This window comes from Myotis davidii, unplaced genomic scaffold (genome assembly GCF_000327345.1).
Source record: "Myotis davidii unplaced genomic scaffold, ASM32734v1 scaffold573, whole genome shotgun sequence".
NCBI lineage: Eukaryota > Metazoa > Chordata > Mammalia > Chiroptera > Vespertilionidae > Myotis > Myotis davidii.
In genome coordinates, this window is record NW_006285997.1 from 3,417,929 (window position 1) to 3,442,126 (window position 24,198).

At 45.4% G+C, this 24,198-nt stretch overlaps 1 protein-coding gene across 1 annotated transcript in view; it reads right to left on the reverse strand.

The window, feature by feature from the left end:
• Positions 1-406: 406 nt before the first annotated feature.
• NPSR1 (neuropeptide S receptor 1) overlaps positions 407-24,198 on the reverse strand; it is a 62,417-nt gene continuing 38,625 nt past the window's right edge. Inside the window, 6 exon segments of the mRNA XM_006757206.1 lie at positions 407-497; positions 1,216-1,396; positions 3,587-3,673; positions 7,557-7,633; positions 13,833-14,034; positions 15,665-15,758. Of these exon segments, the coding sequence (XP_006757269.1) occupies positions 407-497; positions 1,216-1,396; positions 3,587-3,673; positions 7,557-7,633; positions 13,833-14,034; positions 15,665-15,758 (732 nt within the window).

Sequence of the window (24,198 nt, forward strand, 5' to 3'; positions counted from 1 at the left end):
AATGTCAAGAATGTATGCAAGGCTAAAAATAAGAGGCTCACGCGCATCCCAGAGCTGTGGGCGGGGATGTATATATAATCAAATTAAATCCTTCCTTTTCCACTTACGGAAAAATCCAACGGTAAAAATCGACTAGAAAACATTTAGTCATATTTCACTTGGATGATGCTTATAAATACCAATCTCCAGACTTGTCAAAATAAACCCACCAGCGCTTCCTGGCCGAGGTGCTAGGTAGACAATAGCAGCCAGTGACGTGCAGAAACGATGAAGAGCTTGCAGACACATTGCACCTGGAAAAGCCGCAGGAATCGGCCCAGGCTCCATGCACATGCCCGGGGGGGGGGGGGGGGTGACGGGGACCCAGGAGAGCTGGTGGGGTGCAGCCCTTCCGCCGCCCTGGGGTCTAGATGAATTATGGCTTGGACACAGCTTGCATTTCGTGCCTCTCAACCCTCTCCCGACAGGTGGTTCTGGAATCCCGTGATCTCTGCTCCCTAGAGAACGGATAAAGCAGAAAGGGAAAATAATTGGACTTAATGGAAAGGGGAGTGGGGACTTTAAGAGAGAATAGCTATGGAGAATGTGTTCGGGATCAGGCACTGTGCTAAGCACGTTCCCTGTCACACCCTTGCTCTTCCTTCCCCACCAATTACAGCCCTCCCTCCCTCAGGTCAACATCAGAGCCCATGAGCAGACATCACTGGCCAAGAGGTAGGCACTGTTGTTAGCCCCGTTTTACAGGTGAGCAAGCTGAGGTTTATAACTCGTCCAAGGTCACAGGTAGCTATGAATCCACAATGGCAGGATTTAAACCTCAGCCACTGGGATCCAACCCAGCCTTAAAGCATCCTGTTCTTCTATTTCCTAAGAATGTCCCCCCCTATTCCCCGTGGTTTGTGCAGGAAAAGAGCTGAAAAACAGCAAAATGAATGGAGTTGTGGGAGCTCTGCTACCAGTCACTCCTCAACTCAGCAATGCCACTTGACTGGGCGGGCCTCTGTGTGCTTATCTGTGAAGTGGTCGTCGTGCTCCGTGTCCTTCCGTGTCTGGGGCGCTTCCTGTGGACATGCTTGGCACAAGGAAGGGTCGACTCTGTGTGACCCGGGGCAGATGTTCACTATAGAGGGTTTGTGGTCTAAGGCACAGAGCACAGGCCATGGCCTGGGCCTGCGTTCACTCCGTCCCACTGGTGAAGTGGCCGGGCACCCCTACCGGAGCGGGAAGCAGGCGGAGCTGCTGAAGGTGAAGTAGACCAGGGGGTTGATGGCGCTGTTCAAGGCCGGCAGGTTCTGGATGATCACAGACGCGTAGAAGCGCTGCTCGGTGTCGGGAAGGAGGCTGAAGTTGTCCAGCATGTCGAAGAGGAAGTATGGGCTCCAGCAACAGATGAAGGCTGGGGAGGATCGAGCCGTTAGCACCCCTCGAGGCCCCAGCCCAGGGATGGTCCTTAGCGCCTGGGGTCTCTCAGGAACATGCAAAACCGTTGTGTGCGTGAACCTTAATGTCATGTTCCCTTCAAAACACACACACACACACACATACACACACACACACGTACACACATACGCACGCACGCGCACACACACTCTCACACACACATACACATGGGCACACACATGTACACACATGTTCTCTCTCTCTCTCTCTCTCACACACACACACACACACACACACGTACACACACACCCCCACACAGATATGCCTGGAGCTTCTCTTTCTGTAAAGAGCATCTGGTTGGACCGTTGTCGGGACTCCTTGCTGAAAGCCTGGGAACTCTGGGCATGCAGGGGTGAGACTGCCTTCCGGAGCACTTTGCCCATGTGTGTGCTGATGTGTGTAAGGGTGTGGGTGTTGGGTGTTTGGTTCTGGCAGGCCCACCATGTCCCTTACATCCTTTGAGTACCCAGCTGGACCCTCACATAGCAGAGAACCCTGCTTATAATCAGCCCAGTGGAGAAACCTATCTTTTGACCTACCTACAGGCCAGGACAAACCTCCAGTTACTGAAGGTCTGCCCTTTTCATCCTGCAATGACCTTTGGAAGCCCCAGGGCACCTGGCTTCATCCCTAGCTCAGGATGTCTGACACACACGTGTCCCAGTTTTATCTCAGAACCTCTCTGCATGCAGTGTTTGTCGCACATATGCGGGAGTCCCTTACATATGTATGTGTTAAATTTGGTTCTTTTCTCTTGCTAATCTTCTCATGTCTATTTGTCTATGGGACCAGCCAGAAGAACCTTGAGGATAGAGGAAAGTTTGTTCCTCCCCCACAAGGACACCGGGGGGAAAAATTACTTTGCAGGGGGTAGGAGAGCACGCCAAGACTTCCCGCTTGCCATGTTGCCTATGATAAGCTTATTAGAAATACAAATAGAGCGCTGACGTAGAAATAATAGATATAACTTCCAGGCAAAGGAAGTGGAGGAGAAACTAATCAAATGTTGCTTAGCAGTCAAGTAAGATGAAGATTGACAACGGACATTGGCATTTGGAGTTTGTGGTGACCTTGATAAGGGTGTTTTCCTGGAGAAATAGAAAAGAAAGCGAACAGAAATATGCTCCAGGGAATGAGAGGTAAAGAAAGTGAACAGAAACATGCTCTGGGGAATGAGAGGTAAAGAGTGGAGAAGTGGTGCTGGCAGGAGCGTGGTGAAGTAGGGCTGTTCCTACAGAGGCCATCCAGGCAGCTATCAGCGTATGTTTATGACCCAGTGGAGGGAAATGTGTGGGGAGGAGGAGATAATGGGAGACACACATCCCTGAGTGGGCAGGAAGGGGCGGGCTGCAGGCTCAAGAGGACGTGTTGGGCACGGCAGGAAGCAGTGCCAGTTTCTCCATAGCAATGGAGAGAAGGCAGAGGCACATGATAGAGGTTCTTCCCCCCAGTTCATGCGAGGGCAGGGAGGGAGGAGGTTCCATTCTGCTTGGTAGTATTTCTCAGGGAAATAGGAATCAAGGTCATTCGCAGAGAGGGCCTCAGGAAGAGGACGTTTTGAAGGTTTGGGATCACAAACCTTCTGTGCTCTACAGACCAATCTGGCACAGATTAGGTGCTCCAGAAATACCCCCTTTTTTCCTGAGGTGAGGTGGCTTTATGGGTCTTCCGAGTAGAGGATGAGGGAGAGAAAAGGGAAGAAGACAAGATGGGCATCCGTTAGGGAGGAATTTATAGTGACCTTGAAATTAATCATCCAGAAGAAACTAACTGCTACATCTGTCTTCCTCTTGCTCATCAACCTCAGCCCGGGGGCGAGTATGCATTCAAGAAAGCAACTGGGTCAGGTGGGTGCTGGTGAGCATCCACTTCAGCTAGTGGTCAGATTTTCTCCAACCTGTGTCCCCCAGGGCCTCGGTGCACAGCTAGATTAATGAAGAGAGAGATCAGGACCCCAAGGTCCTCCTCTGGAGGAGCTACAGGTAGACTGATCAGTTTCACACATTCCTCGCCCAACCAGACAGAGGTGGGCGTGTCTGCAGACAAACCCTTCTCTCCCGTGGACTCGCCACCACCGCGTCCCAGGTACCAGCTTGCTCTTGGAAAGTCCGCGCAGAGCTGCAGCCCAAGCAGGGACGTTACTTACCAAGAATGATGACCATGCTGTACTTGATGGCCTTGATTTTTGCCTTTGAAAAGAGCCCTCGGTTGTACCTGGTGCACTGCTTTCCATCTGCAGATTCAAAGAGGGAGTGGTCAAATGAAATGCTGTTCCTGCCAATAGGAAGATGGCCAGTTAGTCCCACCGCTGTCACCGGACCACGACTATCCTGCTCTTCCATACCCAGGGGGACCTCTTGGACATTTTTAGAGGAGAGATGGCTCTGGGCTGGATGTTGGAAACGGCTCAGTTTGCAGCTTACCATAAGATACAAACGTACTGGGACATCCAGGCTCTGTCAGGAGGCTTGGCTGGAGGCCTGGAGTCAGCCGAAGAAGCTGGAATGAGCGATGTGACCACAAGGGGCGATGCTGAGACACCATCATCTGATTGCCTTGGCAATCCAGGGCAAAGCCATTTTCTTAGAATGGATACCCCAGGCGAACTCATTCATCTAACTCAGCAACTCCACTCTCGACAAAGGCTCAAACCAGAGATGTTAAAAAACAAAAACAAAACAACCCTGAAGGGTATGAGAATCCACTGGAATGTCAGCTTGATGGAGACAGGAACTTCGTATTTTCCACTCCTATGTCCTCGGAACTTAGTGAGTGATTAGTATTTGTTGAACAAATTAATACAAGCCTCTCTCTCTCATTGAGCAGTGGTAAAATAAAGGCTGGTGATGGGCAGAATGCAGCACAATAGCTCTTAGCTGGCAAATTTGGGGATGGAGATGTTGGATACGAGGTCTCTGGATGTTGTGGAAGAGCTTTTCCTGAGGGGCTCCGGTCAGCCCACATGCACCTTTGTGAGAATTGGGAAGGATGCCGTGCCTCTGGTCAGGGGTCCTCCCAGGGCACCTACATCATACGGGGCAGGGCAGTCGGTTAGAGGCCAACCCCGTCCTCATTACCTTGTTCAGATTTTACATTTAACATTTATTTTTATCTCCTTGGGAGCTGGCACGGTTACCTTTGCACTGTTGATTCTGACCCCTCTCCAGTCCCATCCAGCCAAACCCAGCAAGCCTAGCACATCTGCTAAGGGACAAGAACGGAACAAAAAAGGCTAAAAGGCAGAGTTCCCGGTCTCCAGGAGCCTGCAGTCCAGCCTGAAGGATCGCACACGCCACACAGAGCTGGACAATGTGAGAGACCAGAACCAGGTCTGGATGAGAAGACAGCCGCCCCGCATCAGGAACGACAGGAACAAGGGGCTTTATATGTGTGATGAGCTGAAATGCTAATTATAATGGATTTTTTTTTTATTTCTTGATGTGTACTCTGTGAGACCACTCTTAGGCCTTCAAGCCATTCTGTGCATTTCACAGAACCAACCACATTTCAGTGGGCTAAGCAGGCAAATGCTTCACTAGCATTTACAGTGGTTTCCAATTGGGGCAACATCTGGACACATTTTTGGTTGTCACACGGGTGGGAGGTTACTCCTAGCACCTCGTGGGTCAGAGCCAGGGGTGCCGCTGAACACCCTTCAATGCACAGAACGCCTCCCCTGCCCACAGAGTTACCCAAACACGGCCGGCGCCAAGGCTGACAAACCCTGGTTGCTAAGGAGGCATCTTGGGAAGATACAGGCTTCAGAGTCAGGCCCCGGCTGTACCAGTGACCAGCTGGGTAACCAGAGGCAAACTGCCTACTGCTCCCAGCCTCCGTTTCCCAATTTAAAAAATGAGACGTGACACACCAAATTCTCAGTTATGTTGAGGATTCAAGTAAAATAATGAAGTCAGGGTGCCAAGCCCTATGCTGAGCATGCCAACTTTAATAGTGTTTCAGGAGGACTGTGAGCTGCCTTTATGGAAGCGGGCAGAGGTATTACTGCATTTAGACAGTTTCTTATACAGTGTTGTTACCTGGGTATAGGAAGTCTGTACACCCAAAGGTTACCGGGGGGAGTAGACCCACGGGAGGCAGGTCAAACAGCCAGCAGACCCAATTGCCTCCTTTCCAAGTCTCCTGTTTGCTGGGGAAGCGGTGGACTCCCAGGCTGACTGAGTTGGTTTTTCAGAAAAGTTCCCAGAATGACACTTGCGCTCTGAAATCTGCTTAAACTGGAAACGTGCTCATTTGCACAGAGCAGCTGGGCGGCAGTGTCAGCAGCTACCTGCCCTTCACTCTCCCAGGGAGACCAGCCAGAAGCACCTTTAGTCCAGCCGCCCTGGGAAATGCAAAGCCTCCAGCGCCTAAGGCCGGCTCTTCAAACACCGCCAGGCTACAAAGCGCCGTAATTCTCCTTTATTGGGAGATAAAAGGATTAATTCTACCAGCCCTGGCCCCGAACGGGAGTGAAAAGCAGTTACATTCAGCTGTCACTGTGCATTAATAGCTGGGGAAGGCTCAAGGCAGCAGGCTCATTAGATTCTGCAAACCGCCGTAGGCTGTTTCAGCTCAAGCATGAGTCCCTTGCGGGGGCCCACGCTGGGAATTAGTCTCCAAGTGGCCAGTTCCCGCTCCTCACCTTCCCCGCACGTCATGCCCCTTTTGGAGCCACTGGGAATCCATTCCTGTGGGTTAAACACCGCAAGGGGGGAGGGGAGAGGAGAGGCCAGGGGCCCTTGTTCTCCTGGGATTTTAAAATGAGGCAGAATTTATTCGTGGCCGGGAGGGGGAGCTATCTGTGGACCTACAATGAGTGCAGGTGATTTGTTAACAAGGAATCTACCTAGTAATATTTTAGTATAAATATTTTTCATATGATAGGAAGTTTATATACTTCAGGTTCATTTAAATAATTAAACATGTTAAGAAGGTATGTCTGATTTCTACAATTTGTAAAAGTTGAAATTTGTTTTTGATTTCTGACCACTGATGGCCTCTTTATCTACAAATATAACCCAATCCGCATGTTACATGTTTTTAGTGCATTATGTCTCACCTGCTTAACTGTGAAACTCTGGCCACTTGCGTCATGAGGGTTTTTTCTTTTTCTTTTTTGACCTTCTGGCAAACCAGAGGTCTTGGTTAGCTAGGAGGAGGTATGAGCTAGCTCACCTAACTCACAGCCTTTTCTGTTCCTCAGCTCCTTAGCTCAGGCAGACCCAGGACCCCTGACAGGCCTGAAATCATTGTGGCAGAAACAAATTAGCTTTCATCAGATCCTTTCACCCGGGGCCCATAGCTAGACTACATTTCCCAGCCTTCCTTTCGGCAGGGTGTAGTCATGTGACTAAGTTCTGCCTATGGGAACATGGGAAGAATCTTTGTACACTAGAACCAGGCCTGGATCATATAAACCGCCTCCGTGCATGTCCTGTGGGTGTTCTGAGTGAAGTTTTACTGAAAGGGCGTTGGGGGAGGTTACCGTGGCCATCTCAGGCGCAGCCTGCTGGGGGCTGGTGTGTTGGGACAGGGGGAAGGCATGGGCCCTGTTCCACTGGCTTAGGGTCCAGGATTGTTCTGTGGATCAAAGGCCGCTTTCTCAGTCTGTGAACTCAGCTCAATAGAAATGTCTGCTCTGGGGTTTGGTGAATGGACGGTGTTTTCTCGGACAGTCCTCTCTTTTCACCCCAGTGTCCTCCTCCTGACCAGGCCTGAGAGACTGGGATCACCCCGAATTCTGGCTCAAAGGCTGCATAGCAGGTCCGTCGGCTGGTATAGCTTGGCCAGGCTCGCTGTCCCCCCTCTCCAACCGCAGTATAAAAAAAGCGCCCCCCTCCCTGAGGCTGCATAGCAGGTCCCTCGGCTGGTATAGCTTGGCCAGGCTCGCAGTCCCCCCTCTTCCTCCCCATTTCCAGGGAGGCCAGATGGAGGGGGCAGGGCCTGCCTGGGACAGGGAAAAGAAGGGGGGACTTCGAAGGGGTCTGATCTGCCCGCTGGGCCCTGGCACAACAGTGCAGGCTTGCTGTATCCAGAGCCCAAGCTCCTATTTGCCAGAGAAACCTCGGCAGAGGCAACGTTTGCCAAGAGTTGGGTACTTCAGATTAGAGGCTTACCTGAGCAGTTGGAAATCACCGTCTCCTGGGCTTTGCTTTTAATCCAAATGGTTCGGATCACGATGGTGTAGATGACGCTGTGGAAAGGAGCAAAGGTAATACATGGCTGCTGGGTGCCCACCAGAAGGACACAGGAGGGCGGCGTCCACTTCCTGAGTGTGCAGTTTGGAGGGGAGGGAGGGGTGCTCTGTATTTGCTCATTATAGACTCAGAGCCGATTGCAGCTGAAAGCCACCAGAAAGATCAGCTGGACGCAGCTACTTTTTGAAGTGAGGAGGCTAAGGCTGGTGGCCTTAAATTTCTCTAAGGTCACCCCAGTGGTTAGAGGTATAGTTGAGATTAGAATTCAGACACAGGGCTTAGGGTGAGAAAGATTTAGATTTGTAATCGGCTCTGCTGCTTGCTGGTTGTATGACCTGGACGTTAGTCTTTACTATGGCCCCGTGGTTCCTGCCTCCAGTGTTCAGGCCTCTGTGTGATCCTCTCCATGGGGTGTGACAGGACCTATGACTTGCTTCTAATGGATGCATGGGATGAAGGTGATGGGATGCTCATGGTTACATGGGAGTGTAGCATCTGTCTGGCTAGTATCTGCCTCCATTGCTGGCTTTGAAGAATCATCCTGGGGCTGCAGAATCATGAGTCCTCCAACCCCAGGAATTAGTTCTGCCAAGAACTTGTGAGAGGTGGGGAAAGATCCTTCTCTGATGGGCAGCCCAGCCCTGGCTAACACCTTGGTGGATGCCTTGCCTCATCAGATGACCCAGATAAGCCATGAACAGACTCCTAACTCACAAGAACTATGAGATAATAAAGTGTGCTGTTTTAAGTCATCAGGTTCATGATCATTTGTTATCAAACAATAGATAACATAGCAATTAGAGTAATATAGCCTGAATGTATATGTCCCTCCAAAACTCAAATGTGGACATGTTAATGCCTGATGTGACGGTATTTGAAGGTGGGGTCTTTGGGAGATGCTTAGGTCATGAGGGTGGAGCCCTCATGAATGAGATTAGTGCCCTTCTAGAAAGAGACCCTCACCATTCCACCACATGCAGACAGAAGCCTGCAGCCTGAAAGAGGAACCTCACTGAGCTCCGCTGGTACCCGACCTCAGACTCGCAGCCTCCAGGACTGTGAGAAATGCATTTCTGTTGTGTACAGTCTGTGGTATTTTGTTGTAGCCCAAACAAACAAAGACAGTGAGCCCCGGTTGAAACTGGAAAATGGAGTTAACAATACAAACCTCTTCGGAGATTTCTGGGATCAAATGGGACAACATTTAAAGGGCCAGACCACAGTGCTGGAAAATTAGCCAAGACTCAATAAATGTCATTTTCTGTCCTCTCTTCCCCATTTTCACATAATAGCACAGCTCCTCTTATGCGATATAATATGTGCCTAACAGGAAATCAACATGTTAATGACTCAAAAGCAGCGACAAAATTTCTATCCCATGTCCCTTTTGGTAAATATAACAATCAATAGCCTTCTTTCATGTCATTTGACATTTCCAATATATTAAGTATCTCCACTGAAAACTTGGGGGGAAAGCACTGCGGTGTTTTAAAACCCACCAGCTTCCCTCTTGAGAACCACTGGGTAAGAGAGAAATCGGAGCTCTAGTCTGCAGTGGCTGAGAAGGCACTAATTGCTTTTAATGATCTTTAGAATATAACTTAATTAATGACTTGTTAAAATGCTCTGCTTCTTAATGCTTTTGCTGTCTTGTTCAGCCAACCCCTCTGAGCACTCTAAGAAAGCTAGAGGCCCTTTTGGAGTACCCCCCCGCTTCTCCTCAGATAGCTGCCCAGGGATTTTTCTGGAATTTGCATGTCTACATTAAAGAAACAAATGAGAACAAAAATTACTAGCGAGTCTATTCTTTACTCTAACTCGAACATTTGTTAGAGCAGGGAAACTTTTCCCCAAGGAAATGAAATCCAAGGAAAGCTTACAGCCACACGAGGTGCTGTATATTATAATTGCAAGTCTGGTACTTAATTGATCACTAATTCAAATATTTATTAACAATTGAGCAATAATTCAAATATTTATTGACCACCAACCACATACACGGTGGGAATGAATAAAGGTCTTACGTGTTAGGGGTGTGGGCCTAAGTCACCTCCACCTCATCTTTGTTTATTAAAAGATATTTTTATTGATTTCAGAGACGAAGGGAGAGGGAGAGAGAAATAGAAACATCAGTGGTGAGAGAGAATCATCTATCAGCTGCCTCCTACACACTCCACACTGGGGAATGAGCCTGCAACCCGGGCCTGTGCCCTGACCAGGAATTGAACCGTGACCTCCTAGTTCATAGGTTGATGCTCAACCACTGAGCCATGCTAGCCAGGTCCCCCCTCATCTCTAAAGGACCAGTGAGGCAAGTAGAAAGCCAGCACCAGCTTTACTGTTAGCCGGGAAAATGCCTAGTAAGGAGGGCACCCCTTTAATTTATTACCCAAATCAGGCCACTTCTCGGGGTGTAACAGTCACGCATCAGAGAGACCTCAGAATGACCTCTGTCTCCTCTTTCTTCCTCATTTCTTTCTTTGAAGTCATCAGCAAGTTGTGTGGTTTGTCCCTGCAAAGTGTCCCCATTACCTGCCCCTGCCTCGCCACCCCCGCTCTTCAGGACGCTTACCATCTCTGTTTATGTGTGTTGGTGGGTTTCACTGTGATCAAATACACAGAACATAGCATGTATCATTTTTCCATTTTTAGGTGTGCAGTTCAGTGGCATTAGTACATTTACATTGTTGTGCAACCATCACCACCATCCATTTCCAGAACATTTTCATCTTCCCAAACGGCAGCTCTGTCTCCATTAACCACAGAAACATGGAAAGCTTCGTGAATTGATGTGCTATTCTTTCCCAGAGGCTGCACTATCTTCCCCGCATCACTCCAATCTTAGTGTGCTTGCTGCCGAGGTGAGCACCCCTTCTAGTCTCCTGCCGATTGTTGCCTCGGTCTTCTAAGATCTCCACTCTGCTACCATGTCAGATGCTCATCCCACCATGGGAGCTGGTGCTCCCAGGCAGAGAACCATCCCCTGGCTCCAAAGCCCTCCAGCGCCCCCCTCTTTCCTACAAGATGATATCCAGTGTTTTACGTGGAGCACCTGAAGCCTCCCCTCGTCTTCCTCAGCCTTCCTCACCTTGATCATTACCATCCTCCCCATAAGCATAAGTTACACACATAGTCTATCATACAGCAATATATATTATATAATACATTGTATATGAACATGAAGGAGCAAAATGATGTGAAGATATAACATAGGATAATATACGCGTATATAATAGGGGCCCTGACTTGCCCTGGGGGTAAGGGATACCTTCACAGAGGAGGTGACCACTCAGCTAAGATCTGGAGAAAAAACGGTGTTTTAAATGCAGAGGGAGGTGATCCCTCAGGCAGAGGGAACAGTATGTGCAAAGGCTCAGAGACAGGAGGGAGCATGGCACAATTGAAGAACTGTGTGCCCGCTGTGTGTGTGTGTGTGTTTGTGTGTGTGTGGCCTAAGATTGCATGCACACAGTACACAGGGTTAGAGGTCTTGAGCATTATCATGAAACAATGGTTGCTTGACAGTTTTTTGAAGATCAAACCTTTTATCAGTGTGGATGTGTTATTTCTATACAGATGCAGAGGCTGGTGTCTAAACTGAACAGTCCTGGAAAGGTATACCAGATGTTCCTAACAGCGCTGCCTCAGGAGTAGGACAAAGGGGATGTGGGGGGAACATTTTTCTCTTTCATTTCATACTCTATTGCATGCTTAGCAATTTTCCACACAAAATAATGGCTCTGACTGTCATAAGGAATAGGGACGTAAAAGGGGTAAGGATAGATAGGAAGCTATTGCGCTGGACAGAATGAAAGATTGTAATAACCCTGGGAGTGTATACTGCCTCAATTGTCCTTGAATTTTATTCCAAGTCTTGGTGAAATGAATACACAGTGTGGCCTAAAGTTAGGGGGGTGAGAATATGTCAGCCTCCACATGGGCTTCCCAGTGTGATCCTCATGCCCCATGCAAAACCAATGGATTTGTTTCATAGACCACAAATCAGTGCTCCATGACAAACGTGCTTTTACCCACTTACTCCTTCACAGTTGTTGGCCGTGGGTCTTTTCTGCCTCTACCCTGATCTCACGGAGATGAAAATGAAAGGAGAATGAGGTATCAGTTAGGTGCAAGCAAATAACCACAGCTAATGCATAGCACTGCAGCAGGGCTGACAGCCTCCCCAGGGGCAGTTAGACGGGTATGACACGTGAATTTGAAAATAACAGAAGTTGTGTTGACCCAGAAAAACACTGTATTGCCTTTAATGTAACTCACTAGGATTTCAAGTCCTAGGAGCCTGATTGAACTAATGACAGAACAGCTACATCTTTATTCAGACACAGCTCTCTCATGAGCTTGCCACAGACAGTACGACTCCTCTCTTCCTCTCTCTTTTCTCCCCTCCTTCTTTCCATCACAGATATTTACGGAGGATTGACCGTATGCCAGAAATGGATCTAGGCACTAAATAGCCAGAAATGTCGATGTTGGGTGTGTGTGTGTGTGTGTGTGTGTGTGCATGCACACACACACACAAGCAGGGGGTATGCTATTTCCAAGGACAACACAAAAACACCCAAGTTGGGTTGTAGGCAAGTTTGACGAGAAGCCCTGGTGGAAAGAAGCAGCTCAAATGAATGGGGGACACTTCAGACAGTGAAAGACCCACATGGCAGATCTGGCTAGACAGCACAGGGGGAGCCCCTGGTTCACACAGGCACCCGCCCTGCTGAGCGAGGGTTTTGACTGATTTCATGAGCTGATAGGAAATCAATCAGGAGAGAAGCCAGGACCTGCGGCTGTCACTGAAATTGATCAGTCAGTTGCTCATGACAGCCTGAGCCGCTTCCTCCCAAATACTTTCCTGGGGCTGGGGCTGGGACGGGCCTCTCTCCTCCCCCACGTGCCCCTGCTAATGTTGCTATGACTTCCCTTCCATTGGTTGTCTAAATAACCTTCATCTCTCCTTCAAGATTCCTCCCAAATTCAACTTGGTGGGGAGGAGCATAGTAAGTTGAAATGAACTGCAGAGGCTAATGTATCGATTGAAGAGAATGACGGGACAATCTGTAATCTCAGCCAGGCACACTGAACACCCAGATAGCTCCCTGCAGCCCCACCCATGCACTCACCCTTCCAGAGGTGGCCCTGCCACATGACCAGGTGGGGCCTGTCCTGTCCAGGTGGCTGTGGTCTTCTTTGCTGAAAGATCAGCTCTGGCCCACCATTGGCCACAGGACAAAGGGTGGTTTCTAAGGCCCTTCCCAGTCAAGCCTCACCCCAACCAGAAAGAGCTTACTGCCAACTTCCCTCCCACTGGCCCTGCCTGCCTGTCCTTTCCTGTTGCCACACTCACTTTGACCTCCGGTCACCAAGGAGCCAACTGCCCCTCTGCTTTCCCCTTCTCCTGTCTGAGTTCTTCTATCCTTCAATGTGGGTTCCGGGAAATGCCCCCTGCCATTACCTGACCTCCTGTACACACACTCGACTTACGTTTTGTGTTATTGTTTTTGCTCAGTTTTGTTTCAACTCTCTTTTCAGTGATAAGATCTCTGGAACTGGTACTATGTCTTATACTTGAAAGGCTGGACAAAGAGCAAGGTGTGAAATCAGACCTGGGTTCAAATCCTGTGTGATGCTGGGTAAGTTACTTAACCTCTCTGAGCTTGAGTGTCATCATTTATTAAATGGGGACAGCAGTAGTTCTTTCATAGAGTTGAAGCATGACTAATGGGGTAACTGTTAGCCACTTGGCCCAGTGCCTGTCTCATAGCACACACTCAGCAAATGTTAGTGCCCTGCCCCTTGCTCTACTTCAGTGGTTCTCAACCCGTGGGTCGCGAGCCCTTTGGTGGTTGAACGACTTTTAAACAGGAGTCGCCTAAGACCACCCTGCATATCAGATATTTACATTATGATTCATAACAGTAGCAACATTACAGTTATGAAGTAGCAACGAAAATAATTTTATGGTTGGGTCACAACATGAGGAACTGTATTTAAAGGGCCAGAAGGTTGAGAACCGCTGCGTCTACTTGGAGGAGTTGGGCTTAGCACAAGCTTTAGATAAAAGCCTGTGGCCCAGCCACTTCCCCCAAGAACATGGGGAACAGTGAGTGGGCTGTAGGGGAGGAGCGAGGCAGTTGTCAAACCAGGAAAGCTCCCTCGGGGTCTGGCCTGTGGGCCCCTCACCTGATGATGGCCAGAGGGATGAAGTACACCAGGAAGGCCACGATGGTCATGTACGGGGTCCAGTAGGAGTCATCGGGCCACAGGGCCCAGCATTGCACCTCGCCGTTGGAGAGCTTCCTTTTCCCGAATATGATGAGGGTGGGGATGGCGAACAGGAAGGAGAGGCCCCAGGCAGTGGCGATGAGCACCTTGGCTTGCTTTTCTGCTCAGAGAAAACAGAGGAAGGGCTGGGCCTCATTAATTTCATAGTGAGGAAATAAATGGCTCTACATATTTAAAAGAACACTATGATATTCATCGCTGCCTTTCCTGTAATTTAGGATGCTGTTCCGAATACTGCACAGTGTCTTCCAGAACGCGTCATATTTGCTCTGAGCTAAACACTGGGGTTTTTTAACCCGGTGAATATGGGGAGACATGTAACTGACCATGCTTCCCTCTTGGCTATAGATCCCAGGCCCTCCACCTCCAGCAGGTGTCCTGAGACACCCCACATGCTTCCTGATATGTACTTTCCCTTCTCTCCTATTTCTTCAACTTAACATATGCTGGTGGAGGTGTCTTTTTATAGACCACATTCACTCCTTCCTGGGGCCTGCTGGGCATAAGCAAATGGATGAATAAGTGTATAACACCTTTGTATACATGTATCATAGACTGTCTCTCCCATTTCCCCTCATCCTATTCCCTGCTTTCTTCTCTATCATAATCCCCAGGGCATGGCAGTGCTCAAAAGCTTGGTGTTGGGCACACACACAGACACACACACACACACACACACACACACACACACACCTTAGATAAAGCCTATGAAACAGGTAAATTAAATTACTTTGAATTGCACACAACAAATTGATATGTTTCAGGTTAAAATTATCTTTTTGCGCGTGGTCACTCTGGCTTGCCCAGCTCTCACACCCAGAAGTGAGGACTAGGTAGTGGGCGTCCTTGCAGGCAACTGTGTATTATTCGGGGATCTCCCTTTTTCTTGCATTCTCTCCTCTGCCTCTCTCAACAATATCTAGCATTGCTTTGACTTTTTCTTTATATTAATCTTATCATACTGCATGGGTTACGCTGCGTGCTGTTGTATCACTGAACATTTTTATGTCAGTGCGCATTACTGTCCATGGCTCTACCACATCCTCATTGAGAGAGACAGGGTATGTCACAGGCCGCTGAGCTAGACCCACACCATCTGAGTTCAAATCCAGCCCCTGCACCTACTAGCTGCATGACCTTGGGCAAGTTACTTTTACTTTCTGGATTGTAATTGCCTAGACTGGAAGATGCAGATAATACTAGAGCCTACCTCACAGAGCTGTTGTGAGGATTAAAATGTTTAACATAATTAAAGAACTTAGAGTCATGGATGGCACATAGCATGCAATCAATGCACTTAAGCTGCTAAAACTTCTACAGGACAGCTAGCCATTCCTCCACTGAGGGACATTCCTCCATTGAATTCCTGCTATTCTACACAATGCTACAAGACACAGCACATGTATACATGCACCCAGAGAACGTGCCAAGAAGTAGAATTTCTATGTCAAGGGCTACAATTTATTAGATATGGTTAACTTGCCAAAGTATCTGCTCCAATAGTATGTATTCAGTAGCATCTGATGACATTAATCCTATTTAGTCTAAAGTTCTGCTTGCTCTATTAATTTTGCTGCCTTGGGTGTAAATTTTGCAGAATGGTATTTTAAAGACGTTATCTATTTTCCACAAGTTGGGCTTTTGTCACATTTTTAATGACATTTGACTATACCTTGTAGTCAAGATTGCATAGCAGGCCTACAGAATAGCAGTTGGTTGAGGCAGCTCACCTCCTTGCAGGAACTTCATGGGGTAGACGATGGCATGGTATCTGTCTATGCTGAGGGACACCAGGACATAGCTGGAGGCGTAGAGCAGCACAACCTGGAGGCAGAAGTGAGAGGAGCTGTGTGACATCACAGAGGCGAGGGAAGGTGCCCAGTGGAAAGAGGGGTGCTTTGTGCTGTTTGGAAACTGGGCACTGAACCCTGGGGGAGGTGGGGTGGGTTGGGTTAGGGAGGGGAAGGCGGACTCCCAGTCTAGGAAGCAGATTGCTGTTCTTGATGCCGGAACTGGCATGGCTAGTGGTGACAGTTGAGATGGTCCCAGCTCTCTCTGGCTCACTCACTCGCTCGGTTTCCTGGAGACTCTGCATTTCAGAATCGGTCTCTCTGCGGACATTTTCAGGGTACATTTGTTGGTGCTTGACTTTTAAAGCTAAATCTAATTTTCTCTGTCACCATGGACATTCCAGAATAATTAGAAACAAAACGTCCACTTGCCTTTTATCTGTGCGAGTTGTTGAGAGATGATGAAAGAAGGGTTTGGGTTGAAACAGGCTGGTTTAAGTCATTTGTCATCCTGGGAGCAGACACTCAGAGCTCCCCTTCCTGTACTTCCCCAGCAGAACTCTTCCCTACGGTAGGTCTCCCCTTCCTGCTCCCCACCCTCTCTTTTATTAACCTTGTCCAGCCCTGTAATTACCCTGTGTGCAGTGCTATTTGCATACTTTGCGAGAAGGAAATTGGGATATGAGACCTTAGTATCCCTCATGTGAAGAGCACACTCAAACTGTAATGACAGGAAATAGCTCTGAAAGGAGGAGCAAGGAGAAAAATCCTCAGCTAACTCTGAGCCTCTTTTCTACTCGGAATGTAGCATCCCTCTGCCCTAGAACCTTCAGGTCAAATCCAGAGCACGGAGAGGAGGAATGCAAAGGCTGGAGTTGAAGGGTGACTGTCTGAATTTTTCTAAAATGAAAAGGAAATAACATGACTTTGACAATGACCTTTGCCTGAATTTGTGCCTTTTTGTTTTTTTTCCCTGGCTCAGACAAATCCCAAGCAACTACATTGCTGCACTTCATTATCTTTATTTTTGTAACACGACCACAAGACAGCCCAGCACTAATATTTCGAAAGGTGTCGCCGGGTGGGGATTCTGAGGTCTGATCAGAGATTGAGGGCTCCGTGAGGAATTTAAGGGTAAATTCTCCTCTTGGTATAAAGGTGATATCGGGATAGGAGGAAAAATGATGGCCAACTTTAACAAAAACATCAGACAATCGATTCCCTAGAGAAAGTTGGGATTTCTATGTGTGGTCCATGGATTCATAATTGTTAGGGCTGTTGAGGGGGTGACCTCAGAGAGGGGATGGGAAAGAGAGCTCCCCGGGGCAAAACCCCGGGAGGTGGAATGGTGCACGGTGAAAAGGTCGTAAGAATCTGCGCCATCAGAGACTGCTGAGTGAGGTGGCTGACACCAGCTCCGAATCAGAGCAGGAAGAAAGGTCACGGTGAAGAGCGCCCGGAGAAACAGGCAACGTTAATAAAAGCCATCTATTTGGAGACACAGTCAAAGAGAGTATTTAATTTCAGGGCCCTTGGAACATCTAGGCAGGGGTAAAAAAATATTAAAGGTTACCTTAAAAAATGCATTTCAGATGGTCATGCATTTCTTCACAAAGATAAATGGAAAAGAATATAAAAACATGTTCACAGTTTTGAAAGAAAAAGTATGATCCAAGGACTTTATAAATATATTTTTATGCCAAGGCACAGAATTATTCATATATATATATCTCGAGAAAATATAACAGCACTTCTCCTTCCTGAAAAATCTTCCTTGAGGAAATATTTCTGCTGATTGGGAATTGTTTCAAAATGAAGAACTAAAGAAGAGGGAAGAGATTGAATAATAATAGGCAAGGCATGCAATGAGTCAGAAAAACACAAAATGTTTACAAACAACTATGAATATAGTTATGAATTTCTCAGAAAAAAAATCTGGGAAGTTGAGTGAGAAAAGAGGGTAGAAGGAAAGAAGTCAGGTTCCATTTCCATTTAGGCATTCAGGCGTCTCTTTTGCTTTTTACTTTGATATTAAATTTAAAATTAAAGATAAGCTATCACAGAGTGAAATAAAAACGGAGAAAATTATCTTATTAGTTTCCTATGGCTACTGGAACAAATTACCACAAACTTTGTGGCTTAAACCAACATAAATGTATTCTTTCATTTTTGGAGACCAGAGGGCCGAAATCAGTCATAGAGGCTCAAAATCCAGGTGTTCCAGGACCCCCCTTGCCTTGGAGGTGCTGAGAAGCATCAGGACCCCCTCTCCAGCTGCAGGTGGCCGCCAGCATCCTCTGACCACACCCATCCCACCTCCGAGTCCCTGGTTACCATGCCTCCTCTGTCTCTGAGTCAACTCTCCCCTTATAAGGATACAGGTGATTGTAGCAGACCCACCAGGATAATGCAGAGTCATCTCCCCATTTCAAGATCCTTAGTTTAATGACATCTGCAAAGTTTTCTATGGTTTCTTTTTCTTTTCTTTCTTTTTTTTCTTTTTGCCACATAAGGTAAACATGCATAGGCTTTGGAGATTAGGAACTGGATATTTTTTGAGGGCCACTTTTAGCCTACCATAATTAGTAACCAAATAGGAAGGAAAACACAAGCAAATAGGAAGAAAGTTTAAGGCGGAAACATTAAATGAGGTGCCTGAAACAACACCAAACACCACTTGTCATGATCAATAGAAATGGCTTGAGCCCCTTCACTGAAACAAACAAGGACTGGTTACAAAACTCTCCCCGAATCCAACTGTGTCCTGTTTAGAAGAGAAACCTCTAAAACCAAATGGTTATCAAAGTTCACAAATGGAATGACAGATAGGAATGTCAAGCAACTAAAAATGAGAAGGAGGCATTCATTACAATACTACTGTTTGACAAATTAAACTTAAGGCAAATAGCAGTTCATGTGACAAAGGGGTTATTTCTATTAGTAAAAGATACAAAACATCATGGCAAGAAAATATTAATAAACTTATTAATAACATAAAACTAAATATAAACTACTAAAATGCTCAGAGCTTTACAGAGGAACAGATACAATTATACATAGATAGGAAAAAACAAAACTTAAGAATAATACACATTATTGTAAAAATATCAAGGGAACATTTCAAAAATTGGTCATAAATGAAACTATGATAAAAAAAACACCCTCAATAGATTCCAAAAAGTGGCAGTTGTGCCAATTTACAAGCAATAAAAGCTGACATTAGTATTACGTTTTTTAATACCACTTGGAAATGTAAACGCCCTTATAATTAACTCGAGTCAAGAAGGAAACTGAAATACAATTATAGTCAATTCATAAATGTCAACAATGAAAATTCTACACATCAACAACATATGGGATACCATTTGGGGAACAGACGGCAGTTTGAGGACATATGTTTGAATTCTCACTACCCCACCCCTCAATTCTGACAAAAATGACCTAGGAAATACGAAACCAAATAAAATCTTGCGGAGATGTGAGACTTCAATAGAGGAAATTTAGAGAAATTTTATTTTTAAAGATGCCAGACCAGATTCATTTAAAGGAGGATTCCTAGACGGACTTAAAAAATATTTATTGTACTTAATTTCTATAGAACAATTTTAGATTTACAGAAAAAATTGAGAAGGTGGGACAGGTTGACTGTGGGAATATGTTTCTGGCCTCTATTCTGTTCCATTGATCTACCTATTGATTCTTTCACCAATTCCATGCTGCCTTAATTACTGTAGCTTTATTATAAGTCTTGAAATCAGATTGCTCTTCTAAACTTGTTCTTCTTCAGTATTGTGTTGGCTATTCTGTGTCTTGTGCCTGTCCATCTATACTTTAGTTTGTCTGTATCTACAAAACAACAGGGCGGGATTTTGATTGGGAATGCATTGAATTTGTACATTACATTGGGCAGAATTGACATCTGAACAATAGTGAGTTTTCCTATCTATGAACATGGACTATTTATCCACTTATTTAGATATTCTTTGATTTCTCTCGTTAGAGTTTTGTGGCTTTAAAATATTTATCTTGCATGTATTTTGTTAAATTTACACCTTAGTATTTCATAGTTTGATGCTACAAAAATGCTATTGTGGTTTTAATTTTAAATTCAAAATTTTTATTGCTGACATATGAAAACACACACAATTGCCTTTATGTATTACCTTTGTATTCTGTAACCTTACTATTTCCATTTAATAGCCCTATGGGGTTTTCCGCCTATTCTTTTGGATTGTCTATAGAAACAGTCTTATTTGTGAACAAAGGTAATTTTATTCCAATCTGTTTCCTTTTGTTATTTGCTTTCCTTGTCCCGTTGCATTAGCTGGCACTTTCAGTGCAGTGCTGAGTAGGAATGGCGAGAGGGAGCATCCTTGCCTTGTCCTTGGTCTTAAGAGGAAAGTTTCTAGTTTCTCACCATTAAGTATGAGGTTGTTTTATAAGTATTTTTGTAGATATTCTTTATCAAGTTGAGGAAGTTTCCAGCTATGCAGTTTTCTGAGAGTTTTAAAAAAAGTCATTAATGCGTGTTGAATTTTGTCAAGTACTGTTCTGTTTCTATTGATAAGATCATATACATTTTCTTTACCTTTTTGATGTAATGGATTACATTAATTTTTTGGGCATATTTTGTAATTGTCCCACAGTTCTTGGATATTTTATTCCTTTTTAAAAAAAATACACATCGCCCTGACCGGTTTGGCTCAGTGGATAGAGCATCGGCCTGCGGACTGAAGGGTCCCAGGTTCAATTCAGGTCAAAGGCATGTACCTTGGTTGTGGGTACATCCCCAGCAGGGTGTGTGCAGGAGGCAGCTGATTGATGTTTCTCTCTCATTGATGTTTCTAACTCTCTATCCCTCTCCCTTCCTCTCCGTAAGAAAATCAATAAAATATATTAAAAAACACATATCTTTTAGAGTTGTTTTAACTTCACAGCCAAACTGAGTGGCAGGTACGGATACTTCCCATAAACTCACAGCCCCCACTTGGCACAGCCTCCCTCATTCTCAAAATCCCTCATAGTAATGTCGCAATCAATGGACAGATGCCTGGAACCAGTGTGTCTTCCAGTCATCGCAGGGAGTCTCTGTGTGAATGTCGGGCATAGTTTTGACACAGCCAGACAGTGGCGGCTCTGCCTTTGTCTCCACTTCCTGCTTGCACAAAGCTTTAAGGTCAGCCAAAGGTGAGAGGTCAGGGTCTTCTCTCTTTCTTCCTTAGCACGGGCACCGTCCTGAGCGTGCCCCTGGTCTTCTAGATTCTCAGGGCTCTATCAGAGGTTTTCTAAACCCCTATGAATATCTCATTACTCAGCTTATTTTTTAAAAATATAATTTATATTTCTTTTTAAAATTTTATTAAGTTTATTGAGGTAACCTTGGTTACTAAAATTACATAGGCTTCAGGTGTACAATTCTATAACACATCACCTGCATATTGCATTGTGTGTTCACCATCCAAAGTCAAGTAAGCATATGTTTATTTTTTTAAAATATATTTTCACTAGAGGCACGGTGCATGAAATTCGTGGGGGTGTGGGGGTGGACCTCTCGGCTTGGCCTGCACTCTCTCATAATCCGAGACATCCCTCTCACAGTTAGGGACCCCTCACTCCTAAACACCCACCTGCTAGCTCCTAACTGCCTGCCTGCTCACTCCTTACTGCCTGGCTCACAGCTCCTTAGCCCTGTTGCAGAGGCAGGAGAGGCTCCCGCCACCGCTGCTGCGCTTGCCAGCCCTGAGCCAGGCTTCTGACTGAGCAGCACTCCCACTGCTGGGAGTGCACTGACCACCAGGGGGCAGCTCCTGTGTTGAGCGTCTGCCCCTGGTGGTCAGTGAGCATCATAGTGACCAGTCGTTCTGGTCATTCTGCCGTAAGGGTCACTGGGATTTTATTATATAGGATACTATTAGAAGGAATATTATTGACATGAATAACTCAGGGTCAAAAGGACATTTTTCAGTTAGCGATTAGAAAAGACATAGGTTACCACATATTTGAAAAATGTGAAGTAAAGTGTGGCAGCAAGTCTCTAAGTACCCCCAATGATCCTTGCCTCCTGGTTGGCTCCTTTGTGGGTCTTTTGTTTCCATTCTGAATCAGGGCTGACCGTGTGACCCATGGAATAATGTGGAGGTGAGGATGTATAATTTCTGAGACGAGTTCATAAAACATGTGCCTCTACCTGGCTCCCTTGGCTAGCTGATTCGCAGGAAAGCTGGCTGCTAGAACGTGAGGCCACTAAGGAATATTTGTGGAGAGGACCTCAATCTTCTGTTAAAAGCCAGCACCAACTTGCCAGCCACGTGAGTGAGCCGCCTTGAAAGTTAACTGTGTAATACAGATCAGACCTCCCAATGACAGCAGTCCTGGGCAAGAGCTGATGGAGCTCTGTGATAAGCCTTTAGCTGGATCTGCCAGGCCAAGCTATTCCCGAATTCTCCACTAATGGAAACTGTGAGATATTAAATGTTTGTTGTTTTAGGCCACTAAGTATTGAGGTGGTTTGTTTCTCAGCAATTGATAGAGTAAGCAGTTGAAAATATTTATCTGCTTACTCTATCAATCCTCAAGAAGAAATATGAAAGCAAAAATCCTTAATAAGAACTATGTTTTAAATATTTCCGCTGAGAAAATACCAGCCTCAGAGAGTAATAGGGGCTCTTTCACATCTAAACTCTCAAGGTTAGGCGCAGAACACAAAAGGAGATTTTTAATTGTAATGATTTTCTATTTTCTGAAGATGGAATAATTCCATTACCAAGATCTGAAAATGATAGAACAACTGAAAATCATAATCTCACTTATGAATATAGATGCAAAGATTCTTAAAAAAAAACACATCATACTAACAAATGGAATCTAACAGGATTAACATTTCCCAGAAATGTCTTATACCTCTGTATAGCTACAATAATTTAGACCTGAAGTACTGGCAACAAAAATAAAATACATTAATGGGAAATCATTTTAAGAACTCAGGAATAGAACACATCAATCCTAACACCAGTTATAAAATGGTCCATTCTTCCCATAATAAGTTCAATTGCATTTATTGCTGTGTCTCGATCTATGTTACATACATGGATGGTGTATTAATAATTAAATATATATGGTACATAGGTAATATTTCACACCCAATATATATATATTTGACAGGCAAAGTGTAAATGTCTTTAATCTAAAAATAGATACTAGCAATAACTGAGAAAATAAGTATGCTGGTTATAAAAAGAATTTAAAAAAGGATAATAAGCCATTTAGAGAAGAAATTCAAATGCCAATAGATATTGTAAAAGGTTGAATTTGGGTAGTTATACAAGAAATACAAGTTAAAACAACTGGAGAGAATATCTATTTTCTAACAAACTGCCAATATTTTTCAAAAACAACAGTAGCCAGTGTTGGGTTAGTTTGAGGAGAAAAAAGCCAAAAGAAATTGAAAAAATTTCTCAAGGTTATTTAACTAGTGCTATGTATACTCTGAATGTATCTTCCCCAAATTCACAAGTTGGAATCCTAAAGCCCAACTTGATGGTATTAGTAGGTGGGGCTTTTGAGATGTGATTAGGTTATGAGGGTGGGGCCCTTATGAATGGGATTAGTGCCCTTATAAAACAGACCTTAGAGCTTCCCTGCCCTTTCCACCACATGAAGACATAATGAGAGGTCCGCAGCCTGAAAGAGGGCCCACACTGGGCCATGCTGGCACACTGACCTCAGACTTCTAGCCTCCAGAACTGTGAGAAATAAATGTTTGTTATTTGTCCAGGTGGGTGTGGTGTGGCTCAGTTAGCTGAGCTTCATCCTGTGCACCCAAAAGTCATTGGTTTAATTCCCGTCAGGGCTCATACTCAGGTTGTGGGTTCCATCCCCAGACGGGGTACATATGAGGGCAACTGATTGATATTTCCCTCTCATCGGTGTTTCTTTCTCTCTCTCCGTCTCTCTCTAAAATCAATAATAACATATTAAATTTTTAAAAATGTTTGTTTATAAACATTTATAATGCTCAGTAATATTTTTGTTACAACACCCTGGATGGATGGAGATAGCCAGACTATGTCAAAAGCTTTACCATTGACCTGAAAATTTTATTTAATGCTTTAAATATGAATATTGATAGTTTTATTATTGCTTATTTAGGTTTTATTTCATTAGCATAATGCTCTCCATGTCCATCTATGCTGTTGTGAATGGTAAGAGTTCTCACTTTTTTACAGCAGCATAGTATTCCATTGTGTAGATGTACCACAGTTTTCTAATCCACTCATCTGCTGATGGGCACTTAGGCTGTTTTCAAGTCTTAGTTATTGTAAATTGTGCTGCTATGAACATAGGGGTGCATATATCCTTTCTGATTAGTGTTTGTTTTCTTGGGATATATTCCTAGAAGTGGGATTACTGGGTCAAATGGGAGTTCTATTTTTAGTTTTTTGAGGAAACTCCATACTGTTTTCCATAGTGGCTGC